Source organism: Dreissena polymorpha, chromosome 5 (genome assembly GCF_020536995.1).
Source record: "Dreissena polymorpha isolate Duluth1 chromosome 5, UMN_Dpol_1.0, whole genome shotgun sequence".
NCBI lineage: Eukaryota > Metazoa > Mollusca > Bivalvia > Myida > Dreissenidae > Dreissena > Dreissena polymorpha.
The window spans coordinates 103,638,757-103,657,635 of record NC_068359.1 but is presented as its reverse complement, the minus strand read 5'-3'; the positions used below and the strand labels follow the sequence as shown (position 1 = coordinate 103,657,635).

At 34.7% G+C, this 18,879-nt stretch overlaps 1 protein-coding gene across 1 annotated transcript; it reads right to left on the bottom strand.

Moving 5' to 3' along the window:
* Positions 1–1,790: 1,790 nt before the first annotated feature.
* On the bottom strand, positions 1,791–18,554 carry LOC127882422 (uncharacterized protein DDB_G0290587-like). The gene is made up of 8 exons (XM_052431053.1): positions 18,413–18,554; positions 17,935–18,133; positions 11,136–11,211; positions 9,880–10,329; positions 9,554–9,691; positions 9,166–9,327; positions 8,615–8,794; positions 1,791–1,948 (listed from the first exon to the last, which is right to left on the bottom strand). The coding sequence occupies exons 1-8, from the start codon at positions 18,475–18,477 to the stop codon at positions 1,890–1,892; spliced, it is 1,329 nt and encodes a 442-aa protein (XP_052287013.1). The 5' UTR covers positions 18,478–18,554; the 3' UTR covers positions 1,791–1,889.
* Between the last annotated feature and the right edge of the window lie 325 nt (positions 18,555–18,879).

Below are 18,879 nucleotides of genomic sequence, written 5' to 3'. Positions count from 1 at the left end.
CCTTCGAAGTGCGGTCGGTCGGTTTGGCACTGGCGCGGCCCACCAACAGATTTAAGCGTAATGCATCAGAGAACAATAATTCCGTGTTCTATTTTCACGCATAATATCAATTAGAAAGTTTGATGAATGTTCAAAATACTTGTCTACTGATATGCCTGAGCGAAACACATAAGTGATCGTAAATGTATGATCCGACGCTTGATTTCCTCGAGAAATAAGCCCGTGATCGTGCTAAATATATAGCATATTAAACAATAACTTGCTAAAACTGGGTAATTGTTAGATTATTGTATCTAATGTACTATTGTTTAAAAGATTAACTGGGCACAAATGAATGAGACCATCACGATTGACCTTGCTTTACCTGAATGTTCAAACATCTGTGATTTTATTTGTTGTGACCTACTTGTAGATCAGAGGGAGCAATCACGTTCTAGTCAATAGGGCGACGTCTATGTCGAGAAAGGTTTTTTCGCCGTTTTATACCCTTAATTTTGTTTTGTTTTTAAATGTAGCTCACTTTCCATCTATATTAGGAAGCACGTTATTGGCGTTATTTTTTCGTAAAAGAATTTGTTTTATATCTCTACTTTACTCGCTACGAATTTTCTTAGTAGAAGCAGTAATTTTGTGATCTTGACTATCACGTGATACCCCCTCTGTAGATAGTTTTATGAAATGTGCAGGCATTTTGTAGCCAACTCTTTGACTAAGTGACAACGAGATTGGCAAGTCCTGAATCAACGATGAAAATATTGGACCGAAGTCAGGAACTGGTGGCGATCTAGCATCATTTGCCAGAAATAAGACAAATACATAAATTGATTTTTTTCAACAAACGTGTTCCTTTCGACGTATATATATTGGTTTAAGATTGCAGGAACATGTCGTTTGTACTCGCTTTTAGGTGTTACGATATTACTTCTTGATATGAGTCTCATGCTACACTCAAGAAACTTAGGTTAATAAATATTGCAAGCTCAATTATTGTATCGTCTGTTTGTTTATGGCATAATTATGCCATTAATTATAAATTAAATTCAAGTTTGAATATCAGTAATCAAACTTAACTTTATTAGCAACACAAGTAGGAACTGACGATCTGAAATAAGCTGTTTGTATAATATACACACATACCCTGTCTACCCCAATTTTAATTGTGTCAACACATTTCGATAAAAGGCAAAAGCGAACATATTTTTCCAGTCACGCAGTTTAAATGATTCTCTTAAAACAACTTATTCAGAGCTAGCATCATTCGTTACGTGCATATTTTTATCTGCTGGCATTCGTGTTGATACTAAAAATATGCTGAAAATTGGCAACTATTCATTAACATGCTCTATGGCAACACTGTTATAAGGTTTAATGAACGTTCCGGATTAAGCATATACTATTAGCCTTATTGATTAAAAATATTTAAAACATGTTTTGCGCAATGACGACATAAAGATCGCGTGATAAATTATCAATATATTTTAAATTCTTAACTATAAATATGTATGCTCGCCATCTTGTAACTGCCCAAAGTGATTCAACAGTGGAGTTAATGATGTCAGATAAGCACTTAATAGTGCTATACAACTATTTCAACCCATGACGATGTGGCACACGAGAATATACTTATACATTATGGGTATTTACCGGTAGATCAAACACACAGAAGTTCTAGGGTGACACGTACGGACAGTGTTTTGTTTCAAAACAACATTCTATGCTTAAGCACATATTCCATTATTGTAAAACTCGCCAGTCATTGTGCAATATATTTAGGTACAGAAAAAGAAAAATTAATATTTCAATGGTTTATTTTAAGTTGTTAACAATGAACTCTCCACATAAGCACACAAATATAACCACTGATTATACAAAATATCAAGCGTTTACAATCAGCCAACGAGCGCCGTGCCTAATTCGTGCAAAATGTTTAAATGTGTGGAGGTCACATCTGAAAGTAAGAAACAACATAACTACTGTATTATAGAATCGAATGTTAAATCGAACTTTAACAATAATAAGCGTAGTTTAAAACATGAAACATAAACTGTGTATAGAATATGGAATGTGCTTATTGAACAATAATATACGAGCTTGGCCGGACGTCTATAATCGGCCCTTTGTCGATATACTACGGACCGATAGTCTTTGGCCCAAGGTCCGTTATACGGCACTGGTCGATAAAACACGTCCGGCTTAGCACTGTCGTATGATATCGTTTTTGACGATGCTGTTTCAGCATCGTCTAAGTTATGATACCACGAAAAAAAATCTTCAAAATGGCAACCTATGTAAAAAACCGGGGGTTTCGGGGGATTTCGGTAATAACGGGGATTTCGGTATTTCTACACACCCCTCAAGGTCATACAACAATGGCGGCGCCCATGAATGTTCACACTCGTGTCAAAACTTTCTTACAGCATACATCGGCTTGTTTGGCTATTTAGAAACTGTCATTCAGGATATATGAGTTATTTATTAACTAAATCTCCGCTAATGTCAACAATGGATTGAATTCGAAGGATACATTCGATGTGAATGCAGGACTTTCTGGATCTTAAGACTTGACAGCTTGACTAGTATTTTTAGTTATCAATTTAAGTCACATTTTGCTTTGGTAATTGTATTTGAGCATTTTGCGACTTATTGAATGTCTATGATACCCTATATCAACATATACATGGGATTTGCAGATCACTAAGTTGTCCTGAAAACATTGTTTACTAAGTGAGTAAGTCTTTACTCATATTACGGGTTTGTATTATTTCTTCTTTCTATTTTAGTACAGTCGATTGGTGTATAGCAGATTTTAGTGAGTCACGGATAGGTTAAAAGTTTTTTGCAAAATACTTTTATTTATGTAAAGATTTATAGTGAATACAAAATGCCTATCATTGTTCAGTCGATTCATGTTTTAGTTGACGTGTATCAATGTTTAACTTACAATTGTTTCTTTTTTCGGAAGCAAAACAAGGTCACGTTATGTACCCACCATTTTTGTGACGAAAGGAAATGTGAAGACGTATGATTTCCTGAATTTTGCAGAATTTTTTTGGTAAACATTATGTTCATTGATGTAATAGTGTAGTATAATGTGTCCTTTCTAACAGTAAGAATGCTCAGAAACCAAATTGATGCGTACCACATAAAATATGCATGAGAGCTGCAACTCGTGATTAAGTGAATAACGGACATGTGGCGACACATATTCGGGAATGTGGGGATTGTCACAAACTAAATGAAAACTCAATTGAAGTTGTCCAATACACATCTGGGTTGGCGCGTGGCTATAATATTTATTAGTAAAAACATCATTTTTAATGAAAAATAATAAAATTATAACGAAAAATCGATTTCTCTGAAAACATAGTTTTCACTATCAAATCTATATATATAACAAGGTATTCAACTCAAAACGACCCGAATATAGGGTGCATAGCTTTGAACAGCCATTACTTCTTCAATTGTGCATCAATTTCCATGAACTCGGTCTTATTTAACGCAGAAATGAAGTTCCTTTTCTGGAAATGTACATATCTTGCAATATGTTTTACAAATGCTGGGTAAAATTTCAAGAAATAACACGATACACATGTAATCCGATAAAAACCTAAGCGATCCGGTAATTGCTGAATCAGTTTACCCGGAAATTTGCGCTGTAAACAAAAAATATTTGTCGGAATTTTAAAACCGCTAGCATGTTTCAATAGGAAAGACATTTGTCTTTCGAGGTTTAAAGGTTTGATTACTGAATGCATGGTGTTTACGTTGAAATGAGACTCGAAGTCCTTAGCTATCAGTTATACACCAATCGACTGTATTAAATATCATTTTTAAGTCAAATGAACTGTGTCACAGTAAAAGAGACATTTAGGCGATTGTGGCCAGTTTGGATCCAGATCAGCCTGCAGTTGCTTGAAAGCTGTTTGCTTAAAAGCGGTTTTCTGACAATAAAAATGGTTTAATTGGATACTGATTAGACTGCCCTTTCCCTGTGACCTGGCTCAAATAATAGTATTGTCATTAATCAAATGATTTTATTTCGAACATTAATCGAGTGTTTTTAAGCTCCACTGGCCAGAGGCCAGCGGTGCTTATGTCATGGTCCTGTGTCCGTCGTGCGTGCGTCCGTGCGTTAACTTTTTAAAAAACATCTCCTAAACAACAAGTCCAATTCTGATAAAACTTCTCACAAATGTTCCTGGGGTGAACCTCTTTCAAATTTGTTCAAATTATGCCCCTGGGATCAAATTTGATCCCGCCCCGGGAGTCAATAAATTGAACATATGCTTAGTAGCGGATCCGTGGTCTAGTGGTAACACACTGGCTTCACAATCCAGAGATCGCTGGTTCGATCCCCCGCTGCACCTAATCTACTTACTCGTCTTTCGCATGAGACGTTAAACCGAGGTGCAGTGTACTAGGTGCTATACACCGGGCACTAAAAGACCCAGGGTCACCTCTGGAACGGGGTGTCTCCTGTATCTTGCACTATTCCCCGTAACCAACTAACACGTCTTTCTGAGGGCGATGGCCATATGGGAGACAATCCCGGTGCACTCGATAAAAAACAAAAACAAACAACAAACAAACATATGCTTATATAAAGCCTATTTTGTGCAAACTTTAAAAATCGTCTTGTCCATAACCATTGGGCCTAGTGCTACCATATTTGGTATGTAGTGACTTCTAATAGTCCTCTACCAAATTTGTTCAAATTATGCCCCTGGGGTCAAATTTGACCCTGCCCCGGGGGTCACAAAAATGCACATATGCTTATATAAAGCCTATTTTGTGCAAACTTTAAAAACCTTCTTGTCCATAACCATAGGACCTAGGGCTACCAAATTCGGTATGTAGTGACATCTAATAGTTCTCTACTTAGTTTGTTCAAATGATGCCCCCTGGGGTCAAATTTGACCCTGCCCCGGGGGTCACAAAAATGAACATACGCTAAAATTAGGCCTATTTTGTGCAAACTTTAAAAACCTTCTTGTCCATAACCGTATGGCATAGGGCTACCAAATTTGGTATGTAGTGGCATCTAATAGTCCTCTACCAAATTTTTTCAAATAATACCCCTGGGGTCAAATTTGACCCTGCCCCGGGGGTCACAAAAACGAACATATGCTTATATTGGGCCTATTTTGTGCAAACTTAAAAATCTTTTTGTCCATAACCGTAGGGCCTAGGGCTACCAAATTTGGTATGTATATAGTGACATCTAATAGTTCTCTACTTAGATTGTTCAACTTATGCCCCTGGGGTCAAATTTGACCCTGCCCCGGGGGTCACAAAAATGAACATACGCTTTAAAAAGGCCTATTTTGTGCAAAATTTCAAAATCTTATTGTTCATAATTATAGAGCCTAGGGCTACTAAATTTGGTATGTAGTGACATCTAATAGTCCTCTACCAAATTTGTTCAAATTATTCCCCTGGGCTCAAATTTGACCCTGCCCCGGGGGTCACAAAACTGAACATATGCTTATATAAAGCCTCTTTTGTGCAAACTTTAAAAATCTTCCTGTCCATAACCATTGGGCCTATGGCTACCAAATTTGGTATGTAGTGACATCATATTGTTTTCTACCAAGTTTGTTCAAATTATGCCCCTGGGACCAAATTTTTATATAAAAATGCTCACCCTTCCACCTTGAAGCGTCCAGTGGGACGAGGGATAGAAAGAGAAAGTCACATGCTTTAGTACATTTCAACTCATGCGCATTGCACGCTTTTTATGCCCCCCTTCGAAGAAGAGGGGGTATATTGTTTTGCTCATGTCGGTATGTCCGTCCATCCGTATGCCGTATGTCCGTCCACCAGATGGTTTCCGGATGATAACTCAAGAACACTTAGGCCTAGGATCATGAAACTTCATAGGTACACTGATCATGACTCGCAGATGGCCCCTATTGATTTTGAGGTCACTAGGTCAAAGGTCAAGGTCACGGTGATCCGAAATAGTAAAATGGTTTCCGGATGATAACTCAAGAACGCTTATGCCTAGGATCATGAAACTTCATAGGTACATTGATCATGACTCGCAGATAATCCCTATTGATTTTCAGGTCACTAGCCCTTGTTTCACATAAAAAAAAAAATGGAGCGATACAGGGACATCATTGCCCTCTTGTTTCTGGTCCCTCGGGATCAATGACTCCAGCACTTTCTTGTTGAGAATTGAATACTGCTTAAGGCGATGCTAGGGGGCGTGAGAGATGTTGCATCTTCCATTATCTCTCATGAACTGACTTAATAATACCGAGTCAGCAATATTTGACTTAATTTTTGGTTTGGTTGCTCTGACGAGGGATCGAACAATTTCAGAATCTTCCTAAAAGCCTTGTGGTAGAGTGTCGTCTTTGATTGCAGGAGGATGTGCTGCGGGTTTGATCCCCAGAAGCGACATTGAAAACTAGCCAACTTTGTTATCTAAAAGGCTGCTAAACCTGATATGCTAAGATAATGTTTATTTTCGCTCACATGATGGTCATCCGTTATATTATATAAAAACTCACAGCAGTAGTAAACAATGGGACAATAATTAATGAACGCATCTTTCATTTGACTTTGACACTTTGAGTTTGACATGGCCTAGATTGAAATATGTGACTTGACTTTGGGTCAAGTTCCCCTGGGGAACTACGTCCCCGTACCCCCATTTTTTTCCGTACCAAAATTGTTTCGTACCCAATTTTTTTTCGTACCCAATTTTTATTTAGTTGCAAAACTTTTTTCGTACCCAATTTTTTTTCGTAACCAAATTTTTTATCGGGCATAATTTTTTTCGTTCCCAAAATTTGTGTACCAAAATTTTTTTTTTCGTACCCACATACGCAATTGTGATGATGTAGATCAACTTGAATTGATGCTTGTATATATCCATCCTCTTCAAAAGCATCGTCACACCAGTACTGTCAGTACTTTGATTATTACTATGTCATCCTATTTTGTTCCTTTACAAACTTTGATTTGCGAGACAGCTGTTCGATTTTGTATTTTCATTTTACTGATTGCGAAAGCAATGTTGCGTAAAAACTGTGATAAAACACACCAAAACCAAGACTCTGGAAACTCGGGACATCAATTCGGACGTGGCTGGGTTTTTTTAACAGCAAACAGAGTAAAAAAGCAGCGAACGAATCCAAAACATTTGTTGGATTGTGTGTTTGAAAACTGTAATAGATCTCTCTCTGAACAGTCATTTGATTTCGTAAATCGTGTTTTGTGTCAGAATGGTAAGCACTCGAAACTAGCGTTTCCAAGATATTGTGGTTAAAATTAAAGTGATAATAATTGTGAGACGAACAGAAATCGATGTAAATATCGTTGCTATTATATTGGTCTAAGCATCGGATTAAAGTTGTCACTGAGTGTTGCGTGCCGTTTATTAATTTTTGTTTTTAAGGCTCGCAAAGCGAGACGGCTCAAATACGAACATTAGTGTGACGGCTCAAATACAGCCATATATGTGACAGCTAAAATACCATCATAAGCGTAACGGCTCATATACCACGATAAGTGTAACGGCTCAAATACCACCATAAGTGTGACGGCTCAAATACCAAGATTAGTGTAACGACTTAACTACAACCATAAGTGTGACGGCTCAAATACCAACATTAGTGTATCGGCTCAACTACCACCAAAAGTGTAACGACTTAAATACAAACATTAGTGTAAAGGTTCAAATACCAAAATTAGTGTAACGGCTCAAATACCAACATTTGAGTAACGGCTCGAATACCAACATTAGTGTGACGGCTCGAATACCAACATAATGGTAAGGGCTCAAATACCAACATAGGTGTTACGGCTCGAATACCAACATTAGTGTAACGGCTCAAGTACCAACATTAGTGTAACGGCTAAAATACCATCATAAGTGTGACGGCTCGAATACCAGCATCAGTGTGAGGGCTCAACAAACAACATTTTTTTACAACGTGTGACTGCTTTAATACCAAGATTAGTTTTCACTATTTGACGACTCAAATACGAACTCTTTTTTTTTTTTGACTAGTTGACGGCTTAAATATCGACATTATTTGTCACTGTTTGACGGATATAGAACCAACTTCAGTTTTCTGTACACTAATACTCTATTTGTTTCCATCTTTAATTCACATCAACTAAGAGTCACTAACTCTGTGTAACCCAAGATCAACAAAGTCATTGTTATGCTCAAAATTGGCTTAAGGCAAATATTATAGTTAACACTCATGCTCACCAGTTAACATGCTGGTTAATATGTTTGCAGAGTTTCATCGCTATAGTAATACTTCGAAAAACGAAATCACAAACAACTAAACCAAACATACCCCGGTGCGCATGTTTACAAGCTACTTATCATAAACTTTAGGTTTTATCCATCATGATTTTAAAGTTGTATTTCTATATCAATTATTATTTTTTAGTTTCACCGACGGACAAAGGGTAAATATATACGCTATCACACTACAAGTAGGGGTATTAGAAGTGAAGTCTCTATTTTGTTTTGAAGCTAAATTGGGACAACTTGGGGCTCAACGCAGTTTCTTAAACCACACAAGTCTCAAAGCTGAGCTCAAGATACGAATTATTGAGTGTATCGACTATATTTATAAACACCTACTGTACTGGCAGATGAAGTAATGTCTCTCCCCAAACCCTGTTCCAATAATCAGGGACACTCCACATGGTACGTCTGTCCACTCCCCACCCTGTTTCATGACCACACAATCGTTCAGTTTGTGGTTGGCAGCGGTTTGACCCGTGTAGTCTGGTCCGAAGTTAGTGTAGCTTATAAGATTTCCTGAAACGGCATCGAGAATTTAGTACATACCCAAGTACACATGTTAATATGAGTTAATATTATGAGTGGCGTCGACAATATTAGTGTACTGACTAACATACATACAGCAACTTAATGCAAGTCTTACAATACACAGTGACTCCACAATTACATCATTTATGAAGGCGATACTAACAACAGTGTTTTGCACAAAAACATAGACGGGTGTGATTGTATCAAAATTCATTCAGCAAGCCATACAATTTCAACATACAAATATAAACTTTAATTTATAAAATTACTAGTTGACATTAAAAATGCCGCAGTACCTTATTTGGCGCATTAAACTACATTTTACTAACAAACTTTAAAACTGGACAATTTCTGATGACCTGAGGCCCATTTCCACTGTCCCTCTGCAGTGGCTCCTTCCGTCTCTGAGTCGGTCAAACCGATCCATATAGACGTCACATTTGGGCGTTTAGCAAGTAACCGAACGATGTAGTCCTGTTTTAATCTGTCCTGGATTTCTATCAACATCCCGTGACCAGCAACTAAATGAGTAGACGAAATCAGATCATTTGTACACATTTATTCCACGGACATTACGCTACGTAGTTTTTGTTAAATAGAAAAATACTTAATGTAAATTTTGTTATCAAAATACAAGGCCAATTTTTTTATGAAAACATGTCCGTTCAATACACTATGCAGTTCAGATTATACTTGTAGATAGAGTTTCCACTTATATTACCAAAGTAAAGAAGATCTTCTACTTACCGGTGCAGTGACGTTGTGCATTGTGCCATTGCGTTTGCACGTTCACAAATTGCAAACAATATTCACCATACTGCCCCAGGAATCCACCAAATATGTCCATATCATTTTTTACATGGTCCGGACATAAGTCAATTCGACCTGTGGTGTAGTAAAACTGTTAGTACTAGCATATTGTTGTACAAGAAAAGGAAATGTGAATATAATATAAAGCAGTAGTGGAGTATCTTTAACAGATGCGTAGAAGGGAAACTTTTATAAAGTGATATTTTGTATGGAACATACATTGAATAAATTCATATGTAATTGTTTCTTAGTAAATCACGTACCCTCCGGAACAGAAGTAGTGCTAGTTATCGTAGAAGTAATAGTTGTGGGAGTAGGTGCAGTTGTAGTTGATGTGGTGGTAAGAGTTGAGGTTGGTGTCGGAGTAGTAGTTGTGGTAGTAGTAGTAGTAGTTGTTGTTGTTGTTGTCGGTAGCGGCGTAGTCGTGGTAGTAGTTGTTGCTGTGGGCGTCGGTGTAGTAGTAGTGGTGGTAGTTGGAATTGAAGAAGTAGTAGTAGTAGTTGTTGTTGTTGTCGGTTGTGGCGTAGTAGTGGTAGTAGTTGGTGTTGTTGGCTTCGGTGTAGTTGTAGTGGTTGTACTTGGCGTTGTAGTAGTAGTTGCTATAGTTGTTGGCTTCGGGGTTGTTGTAGTTGTAGTAGTTGTAGAAGTAGTAACTGCTGTGCTGGTTATGGTTGTTTTAGTATGCTGTCTCGTTGTTTTCACGGTAGTGGTGACTAATTATTTATAATTAATGTATAAATACATAATAATTATATTTATTATTTATAATCAAAATGCAAACTGAATAGAGTATAACTTTTATAACAGGTGTAAGATATATTTTAAAATCAAATTTGGCAAACAAGTTTAAATGTGTTCACGAAAGATGGCATTACATTAACGTGTTATCGCATTAATTTAAGATAAACACACACTTAAATTTCAAAGTGTAATTCAGATAGATACGTGTTTCACAACAGTTTAACGGATGTTGGTTGTTTTTTGCATCTGTCCCTTACAGTAACCCTTTACATCTTAGATACGTATTTTTACGCATTTGTAGTCCCTAAGAAAGTTAAATTATTCAGACCTTTCTTACTGGGTTCAAATTTTCAATGCTTCAATTTCAACCCCTAGATACTGATGAGCAGCAAACAGCATAAAACCTGAACAGATTGCGAGTTACTCGCAGGCTGTTCTTGTTTTATATGCTGGTTGCAAAAGCCATTTTCTCTTTGCTTCTAAAGAGGGAAATGGTTTATGATATGATTATAAATGGGCTATTGTATTGGCTTGGTTTTTTATGTTTCGCATACTTTTATTTATATATGTTTTCCTTTTCTTTATTTTATTTACTCATTGGCTTTGCTAACTGACTAATTAAATGAATTGTAAAACGAAGCAGTGTTATTATAGTTCAATGTAAATATTATCAATATTCAACTACATTGGAAAAAATACCAAACTCTTGCATAACAGCACGTTGGCCTAAATTGACAAGAGCCATTCAGTATAATTCACAAAATACCATGAACCATACCTAGATCAGCTGCCGAAATAGCTCCCGGACAAGTCTGTGACTGCACGTTGCCACCCTCTGAACTGACGAAGCCAATCTGTATCGGCAACATATAATATGTCATAAACATAACTTTAACTGTTGTTTGAGAAATGATTTATAAACACAATATTTATAAGTCTCTTAGTACAGTTGTTCATCAATAGCTTCTTGTTTCGGAAACATCTAATAACATCTATACATCCATAATTAAAATACATACATATTTAAGTGGTAACAAAGAAATGACGTAAACACCTGTATTTTACTATATACACCCTATCCAGTCATTACACCTCCCCCCCACACGTTACACCCCTAGTCATTACACCCTCTAAGCCTGGACATTACACCTCTCAAGGTGAAGTCATTACACCTCCCAAGATATTGATTAGATTAGTAAGGTGTGATCACACCTTCCAATAGATAACTTATGAACCACTGATTGTGTGTAAGATGACACTGATGAGATTAATGGTTGCTCAAATTATTTAATTGAGCAGCCATCATCTAAAAGTGTGTCATTTGCATTACAAGCCCAATCAGTGAATATAAGTTATTTATTTGTTGGTGTGATCATACCCACTAACTTATTAGTATAACTATCTTTGCTGCATGTTATAGGTTAAATAAAATTAATTTAATTAAAATGTTATGGTAAATTATACTTTATTAATTGATCCAAATGAATATCTATGAATGCTACATTAACAGAGAACTTTAAAATGTTTGTTTTTTCAGTCATGCTAAGATATTAAATCAATGATAATAGCTTAGTTTGATAGAAATAGAAGTTCTTAAAAGTTATCCTTTAATGGAGAATTTATTTCAATCTAATAAATAAAATTACTGTAAAAATCTTAATTTATAATAACATATACCAGAATAAAATATTTTTGCATATGTTACTGTATATTTTTTTACAGAAATACTTGCCAAAGGTAACAAATTAAATTAATTATCATTAAATGAGCATGCAGCAAAGACAGTCAAGCCTATGATGAAACTGATCTAATTTTTGGTGGGCTATTTTATTGCCTTTTACAGGAAGTGTCAAATACTAGTGAAATTCTTTGAAACTGGAATGCAGCAAGAATGTAACAGACCATATTTGATTATCCAAGAACTGCCAATTAGTCAGTGACACATACCATGTATGATACAAAGATGTTGAATCTGTATTTTTATACTTTGAAAAACATAAAAACAAACATACATGGCAAACATCGATACAATTGTACATGACCAAACAAATATAACTCTCTGATTATACTCCTTTAATTGACGTTTCGGCATAATGCCTTTATCAAAACATTGGAAATTATATGTTAACTACATTTTTACGTCTTTTGACTGCACAATTTATATAACAAAGAAAAATGTTTTTAAACGTCAAATGACGTTGTACATGATGACGTCATAAATGGCGTTATATAAAATGGCGCCAAAAAAATGTAAAAATTCGCCAAAAATGAAATGACGTTAAACACTTACATATTGTATCTTAATCCTATGTTAAATGTGTGCTTTATATATTTAATAAATTGATATTTTACAATAAAATAATCATCATCATATGTAATTATAATCTACCTTAACTTATTATCATAAATTAAATAGGGTAAACTTATTTAATGACTCTTATTATTTCAATCCATATCTATGTATAGTATTCTAATGATATTTGATTAAATAATCATATATACTTGCTATTCTATATATCATATACACATTATGGACAAGATAAATTGCATAAAGTACTATTATTTTTACATTCATTTATGTTGATGATTAATATAAAATGTTTTTCACATATATTTTTTACATGATAGTTTCCCGTAGCAGGACATCAAGTTGATTTTTTGTATTTAGTCCATTTGGTGATTGCGTTTGAAACTTCTTTATAAATTCCAATTCTTTAATAAGTCTGTAATAATGGGAACTGTCTCTTATTTGTGTTAACACTGATACACCCATATCCTGCACTCTGTGGCCAGCACCATTGAAATGTTCTGAGATTGGTTTCTCTCTTCGTATTCGCACGTCAGCCTCGTGTTCTTTGGCACGTTCCTTTAATGATCTGCTTGTCTCTCCGACGTATACCATCTTTTGGCATTTAATACAAAATATACCGTACACCAAGTTATAAATGTTACAGTTCTGTTTTATTGCTTCGTTTGGAATGTCACTTTTTGGGTTGTTATGAAAACCTCTTTTCAACATTTTACAGACTATACAATTAGTCTTACACGATTGTGGTATTAGTTGAAAACGTTTGTTTATCTCTTTATTTGTTTTTCCATGAACTAAAATGTCACCGATATTCCTATCTCGTCTGTATGCAACTATTGGTACGTCTGGGAATATATTTTTCATTCTGTCTGATTTATATAGTTTGTCTGTATGTTTTCGAATTATTGAGTGGACCAAAGCCAACCGATAAACATCAATATGTCCAATATGACTCAAACCACCCAACAAATGTGAACAAAGCAATACCCTATGGATTAGGAATACGTTTAAAAAGAATATGTTCTGACGAAAACAAATACAAACATCGTAAAAAAGAACTAAAACAGAATCTACAAAAAAAAGGATATCCAAATAAATTTGTAAACCATGAGCTATCCCGAGTTGATAATTTAAATAGGAAAAACTTACTTAAAAAGAAAGAAACAAATAAAACAGCCAACAAGAGAGTACCACTAGCTATAACTTATTCTAACAACCTTCCAAATATCCACTCAATAATTCGAAAACATACAGACAAACTATATAAATCAGACAGAATGAAAAATATATTCCCAGACGTACCAATAGTTGCATACAGACGAGATAGGAATATCGGTGACATTTTAGTTCATGGAAAAACAAATAAAGAGATAAACAAACGTTTTCAACTAATACCACAATCGTGTAAGACTAATTGTATAGTCTGTAAAATGTTGAAAAGAGGTTTTCATAACAACCCAAAAAGTGACATTCCAAACGAAGCAATAAAACAGAACTGTAACATTTATAACTTGGTGTACGGTATATTTTGTATTAAATGCCAAAAGATGGTATACGTCGGAGAGACAAGCAGATCATTAAAGGAACGTGCCAAAGAACACGAGGCTGACGTGCGAATACGAAGAGAGAAACCAATCTCAGAACATTTCAATGGTGCTGGCCACAGAGTGCAGGATATGGGTGTATCAGTGTTAACACAAATAAGAGACAGTTCCCATTATTACAGACTTATTAAAGAATTGGAATTTATAAAGAAGTTTCAAACGCAATCACCAAATGGACTAAATACAAAAAATCAACTTGATGTCCTGCTACGGGAAACTATCATGTAAAAAATATATGTGAAAAACATTTTATATTAATCATCAACATAAATGAATGTAAAAATAATAGTACTTTATGCAATTTATCTTGTCCATAATGTGTATATGATATATAGAATAGCAAGTATATATGATTATTTAATCAAATATCATTAGAATATTATACATAGATATGGATTGAAATAATAAGAGTCATTAAATAAGTTTACCCTATTTAATTTATGATAATAAGTTAAGGTAGATTATAATTACATATGATGATGATTATTTTATTGTAAAATATCAATTTATTAAATATATAAAGCACACATTTAACATAGGATTAAGATACAATATGTAAGTGTTTAACGTAATTTCATTTTTGGCGAATTTTTACATTTTTTTGGCGCCATTTTATATAACGCCATTTATGACGTCATCATGTACAACGTCATTTGACGTTTAAAAACATTTTTCTTTGTTATTTAAATTGTGCAGTCAAAAGACGTAAAAATGTAGTTAACATATAATTTCCAATGTTTTGATAAAGGCATTATGCCGAAACGTCAATTAAATAGAGTATATTTGTTGGATTCGGTGGATTATCGATTTTAATTCACGAGTGATCATAGAAAAGAATATTTTCACGAGTGGCGCAGCCACGAGTGAAAATATATATTTTCTATGATCACGAGTGAATTAAAGTCGATAATCCACCGAATCCAACAAATTTTCTTTTTATTTAATGCATTTTTCACAGTTTATATACATTGTTCAAGAGTTTAACTAAAGAATTTTGCTGGGATAATGACGTCATTTCGTCAAAAAAATGACGTAATTTCACAGTAAACAATGAAAATTATCGATAATTCTCACTGATAATTTTCACTGTTTGAAACAGTGAAATTATCAGATTTAATTCACTGATATTTCTCTATAAACCACCGGAAAGCATTAAATAAAGGAGTATAATCAGAGAGTTATAATTTTTTAATATCCCTTCGGATAATTCAACTGAGCAAACAAATATAATTCAACAAATTTTAATCTATTTTGAAAAAGTAAAAAAACAAAATAAATGGCAAACATCGAAAAAAAATGCCACAACCATACAAATATAATTCATCGAATTTTGATCAGTTAATTTTTCTATTTTGAACAAAGTTAAAAAAAAATACATGGCAAACATCGATAACAATAGACACGAACATTGCAATATTCATACCAACAGATATATTTCAAAAGGACAGACAAAGCAGCAAAACACACTAAACATTTTACACAAAATTATACATAAATTTAAAAAGGTTTTTTAAGAATACCAATGTAACTCATTTAGATATGCAAATTAAATGATTTAACATACCTACAAACATTTCACATATTCATATCTAATATCACATCTAGTCACACATAAGTTAGAAGGAAAAAGCTATTGTAAAACAATTGTAAGGAATAACAAAAAAATAAACGTAAACAAAAGTACATTAATAAATAGTACGCTAATTGAAAAAAATCCATCACATTTAAAATGTAGTATATACACAAACAACACGCAATTTTTCGAGTTGCTAATATCTAATTTTACCAAACTCTTTTATTTATCAAGTAACTGGCCTTTTTGTTAATTGCTTTTAAACTTTGATCTAGCCGACGGATGAAAAATACATCACACCTACTGTAATTGGCAACGCGGTTTGTGTATATACTTTGCAAACTGATTGAACATCAATGAAATATGTTATAATATACCAGTGCCGAAGTGACTAACTGTAAATGCCAGACTGGTCAAACCCGAGTGCGGAAGTGGCACTTTTTTTACCATGCCGAAGTAACCAGATGCCGAAGTGACTAGATACCTAAGACAGACATACAGACAAACCTGATGGGGCATAGTATATTTATTTAAATGTAGGTTCATAATAATTACTTTTTAAGTTCAAAATTGATTTTTTTTATGGTAATTACTCTATTCAACTCACATGCATGAACACTGAAACATAAATTGATATTGACTTAAGCATAGGAACCCGGCACAAAAAATCATGGGATACGGATAAAACCCCTCCCGGACAAAAACACTCCCGTCATTTTCATATGGGGGCGGACAAAAACCCTCCCATGAAAAAACGGGGGCGGACAAAAACCCTCCAATGAAAAAAGGGAGCGGACAAAAGCCCTCCCGTGAAAGCAATTAAACACCGACAAATTTAATTGTTTCACACAGTGTTGCATTGGTAAATCCGAAAAATTTCCCATTGTGTGTATTGTGTTTTTCAGGGGTGTGAAATTGAAAGAAGAAAATGTGTATCGATTAACTGTATACATACCGCTTTTCTAATGTGCATATATATCCGATAATCCAATATCATAACAAAACCAATTAAAACTCGTAACGCTCAGATTTCACGGGAGGGTTTTTGTCCAGTCCCCTTTTTCATGGGAGGGTTTTCGTCCAGTCCCGTTTTTTCATGGGAGGGTTTTTGTCCGGCCCCTATAAAACTGACGGGAGGGTTTTTGTCCGGCATTCAAAATTATATATGATATGATATATAATATATTTAAAGCAGGAACATCATTAATTAATTGAATTGTGCCCCATTATAGATGTGATCACACCTTAGTAATCTAATCAATTATGTTAATATCTTGGGTCTGTAATGACTACACCTTGAGAGTTGTAATATCCAGGCTTAGAGGGTGTAATGACTAGGGGTGTAATGTCTGCGGGTGTAATGACTGGAAATCATATACACTTGTATGCGACCGTATTAATCTCTGAATAACTAGATAACACTTTGTATAAGGCTGACTGACTGATTTAACAAATATATTGTGTTTAACAAGATGACTAATCTAGTTACTAAAATAAAGAAAGTCGTCAGTAACACCAAGCAATTCGCTATCCGCTATTTGATGTACCGGTATTTTGAGACTGACGCTAACTTCTAAGCGATCAGAAGAGCTCAAATATTGAAATTGCAATATTGAAATTAAATACAAATCCAACAATGACAGCGATCATAAATACCACATTTAAATAATTCCCGCCAAGAGAATATTCCGACTTGAAACAAAATTAGCATGTTCAATAAACAGTTGTTAGTATACACTTATATCTCACCTTCTACAAAAATGACATAATCCGATTGGCTTATTGCGGTCACGTGCCAATGGTGTATTTCCATATACCGAGTAATTTCCATAATTTCCATTCCGAGTAATCGAGTAGTCGGTTGAGATATAATCGTTACATAGTTAGTATCTGATGGTCTTTGGCTCTCGTATGGCATTAAATTACTGAGGGTGTATATCCCATACACCATCAGTCACTAACAGTTTAACTAATATACTCGACTTACTTCATGGCGAGGCAAACTAAATGAGCAAATAATGTATGACCTCAAATAGTTTTTCTCATCATGCCACATATTGCATTAATTACCATGTATTTATGCAAGTCCTACCTTTCCTTCGAACATGATTTCATACATCGTTGCATGCTCGGACCCAGAAACTTTCGGTTTGCAGTCAAACTCATACATGTACCCGAGTGTAGCCCCGTGACCGTTATCGTGATCTTTCACTTCCAGTTCCACATTGTAGTTGCACACACATTCGTAGTCCGCCCTCGTAAATGTCAACAGGCTGATGGCAAACAATAGTCTAGTGGAAAGAAAACTTAGTTTCATAACATTTACTGTTACTGAACTCTCTTAAGATAATACAAAATATATTATCAATGTATTACCATGAAGTTATTCAAGTTGGATTCTCGAACATATTACTTTGTAAATGTACAAAACAGATACCTTGTCATTAATATCTATAACATTTATAATGTTCAAAAGACAATTTTAAATTGCATATATATCCATTTCTGAATTGTTTCCGTTATGTTAAGTGTCATTTAAAATGAAAAATCGTATTTGTATCGGTACAAACCTAAAAATCATTTTCTCGTCGTCAAGTCCTTGCTGTTTCACTGCCTCGCTGAAATGGAAATACATTTGTCACGCCACGACTAATATTTAGAACATTAAAGTAATGTAAGTGCAGGTTTCGAGATTGAAGCAATGCTGACCTAAGTTAGTTGCCACTTCTTTTGCATGTAAACCGTTGTTGCAATACAAGTAGGCACCAATACATGCCAATTAGATAAGGCTACTAAATAAAGCAGACTATTCCTGTTATCATGAACGTGTTGAACTTATCAAATATAAATAAGTATAAATAACATTAAGACAAACATGCGTTGATCATAGACTATTATTTATACATCAAACATTTACTCTGAAAAGTAGCTTTATTTTGATCTATAGCACACCATAAAACATATGCAACGACATATGTATATAATGACCTACATATAGTACTTACTTTAGAGACTATATGCAAATCAGCAAGGACAT

Bases quoted from the DNA above. Each gene is read 5' to 3' on its own strand.
- LOC127882422 (XM_052431053.1), bottom strand. From the start codon at position 18,477: ATGTATTTCCATTTCAGCGAGGCAGTGAAACAGCAAGGACTTGACGAC. The intron at 11,212-17,934 runs GTAGGACTTGCA...TTGCCGATACAG, and splicing joins AAATCATGTTCGAAGGAAAG to ATTGGCTTCGTCAGTTCAGA. The intron at 10,330-11,135 runs GTATGGTTCATG...ATAAATAATTAG, and splicing joins TATTTCGGCAGCTGATCTAG to TCACCACTACCGTGAAAACA.